This window comes from Salvelinus namaycush, chromosome 37 (genome assembly GCF_016432855.1).
Source record: "Salvelinus namaycush isolate Seneca chromosome 37, SaNama_1.0, whole genome shotgun sequence".
Taxonomy (NCBI): Eukaryota; Metazoa; Chordata; class Actinopteri; order Salmoniformes; family Salmonidae; genus Salvelinus; species Salvelinus namaycush.
The window spans coordinates 31,535,319-31,538,548 of NC_052343.1; the positions used below are offsets into that span (position 1 = coordinate 31,535,319).

The 3,230-nt window shown below is 46.2% G+C and overlaps 1 protein-coding gene across 3 annotated transcripts in view; it reads right to left on the reverse strand.

Annotated features, from left to right (window-relative positions):
• Window positions 1–879: 879 nt before the first annotated feature.
• Window positions 880–3,230, reverse strand: part of nr4a3 (nuclear receptor subfamily 4, group A, member 3) — a 36,491-nt gene continuing 34,140 nt past the window's right edge. For all 3 annotated transcript variants that reach the window (XM_038977230.1, XM_038977229.1, XM_038977228.1), the window contains one exon: window positions 880–2,653. In XM_038977230.1, coding sequence (XP_038833158.1) covers window positions 2,397–2,653 — 257 coding nt within the window. In that variant the 3' untranslated portion in view covers window positions 880–2,396. The remainder of the gene's footprint in view (window positions 2,654–3,230) is intronic.

The window sequence follows — 3,230 nt, forward strand, 5'->3', positions numbered from 1 at the left end:
GATGGCATCAGTGTGTCAGTGACAGTATGACAGGGGTGTGTGTGCATGTGCGCGAGTGATGGCAGTGACAGTATAGACAGTGTGCTGTGAAATGTCACCATGGCGATCGATCATGTTTAGCGAGGGTGGAGGCTGATCTGGTCCTCACGCTTACATGAACCCTCCATCCTCCTCCATCCCTCCTCCTCCATCCCTCCATTTCCCTACTAATTCTCCTCTCCTCCGTGTGAGAGCCCGAAGGGTCCCTCGGGAGAGGAGATCCCCCTTACCTGTCAAGAGGAACCAACCGTCACCACACACACACACACGCTCAGACACACACGCTCAGACACACACACGCACGCTCAGACACACACACACACACACGTGTTCAGACACTCAGACACACACACACTTCATTCCACATATCACACTTATTCAGTGATTTTTATTTCATTTATTTAGAAATGTGTGCAGGATCAATTCTTTGCAGTGAATCCTCTGGTTTCCCTCATTGTCCTGAAATAACATTAATTCATGGTACCGTGAGTGAAGATGATGATGATGATGATGATGATGATATTGATAATGATGATAGAAACAGTAGACTCAGTCAGTCAGAATAACCAGTCAGTCAGAATAACCAATCAGTCAGAATAACTAGGCAGTCAGAATAACCAGTCAGTCAGAATAACCAGGCAGTCAGAATAACCAGGCAGACAAAAATAACCAGTCAGTCAGAATAACCAGTCAGTCAGAATAACCAATCAGTCAGAATAACCAGGCAGTCAGAATAACCAGTCAGTCAGAATAACCAGGCAGTTAGAATAACCAGTCAGTCAGAATAACCAGGTCTACATGATGTCAAAGTGATGAACAAAAACTCCAGTCAGAGGGAAATAGACTTCTTTTAACTTCTTTTAATTTCTCTTCTTCAAAAAAACAATGCACAACTTGTACCACAATATTTGAAAAAGCTAAAAACACTTCAAAATATTAGTTTTGTATATATATATATTTATATATCTATAGAATTTTATTTTTTCCTTCTTTCAAAACGGATGCCTGTGAGTGAGTCTGTGATGTGTAATGGTGGATGACCGGGTGGGGGGGACCACACACACACAGGCGCAGTCTGACACACAAACCAGGCCAGGCTGTCATAACAGCTTCATAAGAGCTTATAACAGCTTATAACACACCATGCATATGCTCCTGTACTCCTACACGGAAACACATAGACAGTAACATTGTCCTCCAATCTCTCACAGCCTCCATATTACAAACATATAAAAAGAGCATGACTGCGGAATGTTTCAACCTCTCCCAGGCCCCTTACAGTCATCCATCGAGCACCCTTCTACTCCCAGCCCCCATTTCCTCCTCTCCTGTTCTCCTCCTCTCTGCCTCTTCGCTCCCTCTCTCGGGGAGCAGGGTGGGTGTGTGTCTGTGCTTGTCACCCTCTGAGGGTGTAAGTGCTGCTTGCGTTCTTTCCTCCAATAATCCTAAGAGTTCATTCTTAAATCTACTACAGCCAGTTCAATTCTGAGAGACTGAGTCATCAATGGTTAGTGCTCAGTACCTCCTCACCAATCTCTCTTTCTCCCGGAGCTACTGACAGACTGACAGTACATGGCCAGTCTTAGTATTACAATAATTTAGAGTTGAATGAAACCTTTCCATCTCTAGCTGTTGCTTTAAAAAAAAGATAGCACTAAAGAAATTGCACTTGGACAACAGAGCCAAACAGCAGTCACTTCACTGTGTGTGTTGCGTGTTTTATATAGATCTTCTGTTTTAATGCCTTCTGTTGGAGACTCTGTTGTGTGACTAAGCTCACACACACACACAGACAGATTGCTGGGTCACTCACGCTGTACGTCATCTTGACTGACGATACCTTTTTTAATTTAAATGTCTCCTTCCTCCAATTTCGCAGTTTCCCTGGGACATCATCAGAGCGTCACGCAGTTACTCACACAGACTGCATTCCCCTCCCCTAGGACAGACTGCTATGAACTTCAGACTGAACCGAACCAGACTGAAGCAGGCCAAACCAGTCCAGAACAAAGACCTGGGTCTTATTTTCCTCCTTCAGGCATAACCAGAATAAAACAGGACAGAGAAATGTCACTTTCATTTTTTTGTCATCCTTTCAAAACCTCCCATCACACGAGAAAAACGGTCCAGATAGAAAGTGGTAAGCATATGAATAATTGTCTTTATGGCGTGAAAAGCATTTTTTGATTGGTTGTCCTTAATAAGTGAAAAGCAATTTGATTGGCTGTCTCTCAGCGTAGCTCAGCGAGTCTCGCTCCTCTGAGCGTGGCTGCATGGTGCTCTGGGGGGGGGGGGGGGGGGGGGGGTCTTAAACAGGATGTGACACGTATGTGTGGGCATAATCAGCCCAGGCAGCATCAGTAGGGCAGAGTGTCTAGGAACCTGTCAATCAGAGGTGGGGGTGGGACCAGGTCCTCCAGCTTCAGGTAGAAGATCCTCTGCAGACCCTGGGTCCTCTGGGAGCGGAGCTCCGCCCTAACACCCAGCACACGACTTAGAGGGGGCGTGGCCTTGGAGGAGGAGGGGCCAAAGCCCAGGTGGTCTCTAAGGCAACAGACCACCTTGTTCTGCAGCTCCTCAACGCGCTTACCGTCCTTCAGTCCTGGGACCTGCTCTGTGGAGACGGAGGGGAAAAGACGGGTTACACACTAAACAGATACACAAAGAGAGATACAGGACACACATACACACAGTGCTCCTCGACTTGCTCAGAGCGCTACCAGCTCCAAGCACAAACTCCATCTTGTTTTCCATTCAATTCCATCTCATTAGTTCCTGTGGATCTTGTTGTTATTATGTTACCGCAGCCTTAAACCTTAAACAGGCTCTAAACATCCACGACATACACACCCTGTCTGTCTCTCACTGCAGATCAATACACACACTAACCTAACATACCCCCCCATCCCAGGCCCTGTGACCATTTACATATAAACACACACACACACACTCAAGAAAGCACTCTCACATAAACACACTCGCCTGCTCTAAGAGGTTGACATCAACACAAGTAGCCAGTGCTCAACAATTAGCAGATTATTCGCTCCTGTGAGCAGCCAAATGAGATTAGACACACACACACTCACTGCCCTTAGCAACCCTACTGGCACCCCGACCAGCCTTAATGTGACACTAACTCATTCTGTAGAGAACAGGGTGTCCAGACAGTCGCACACACACACGTAGTTAGA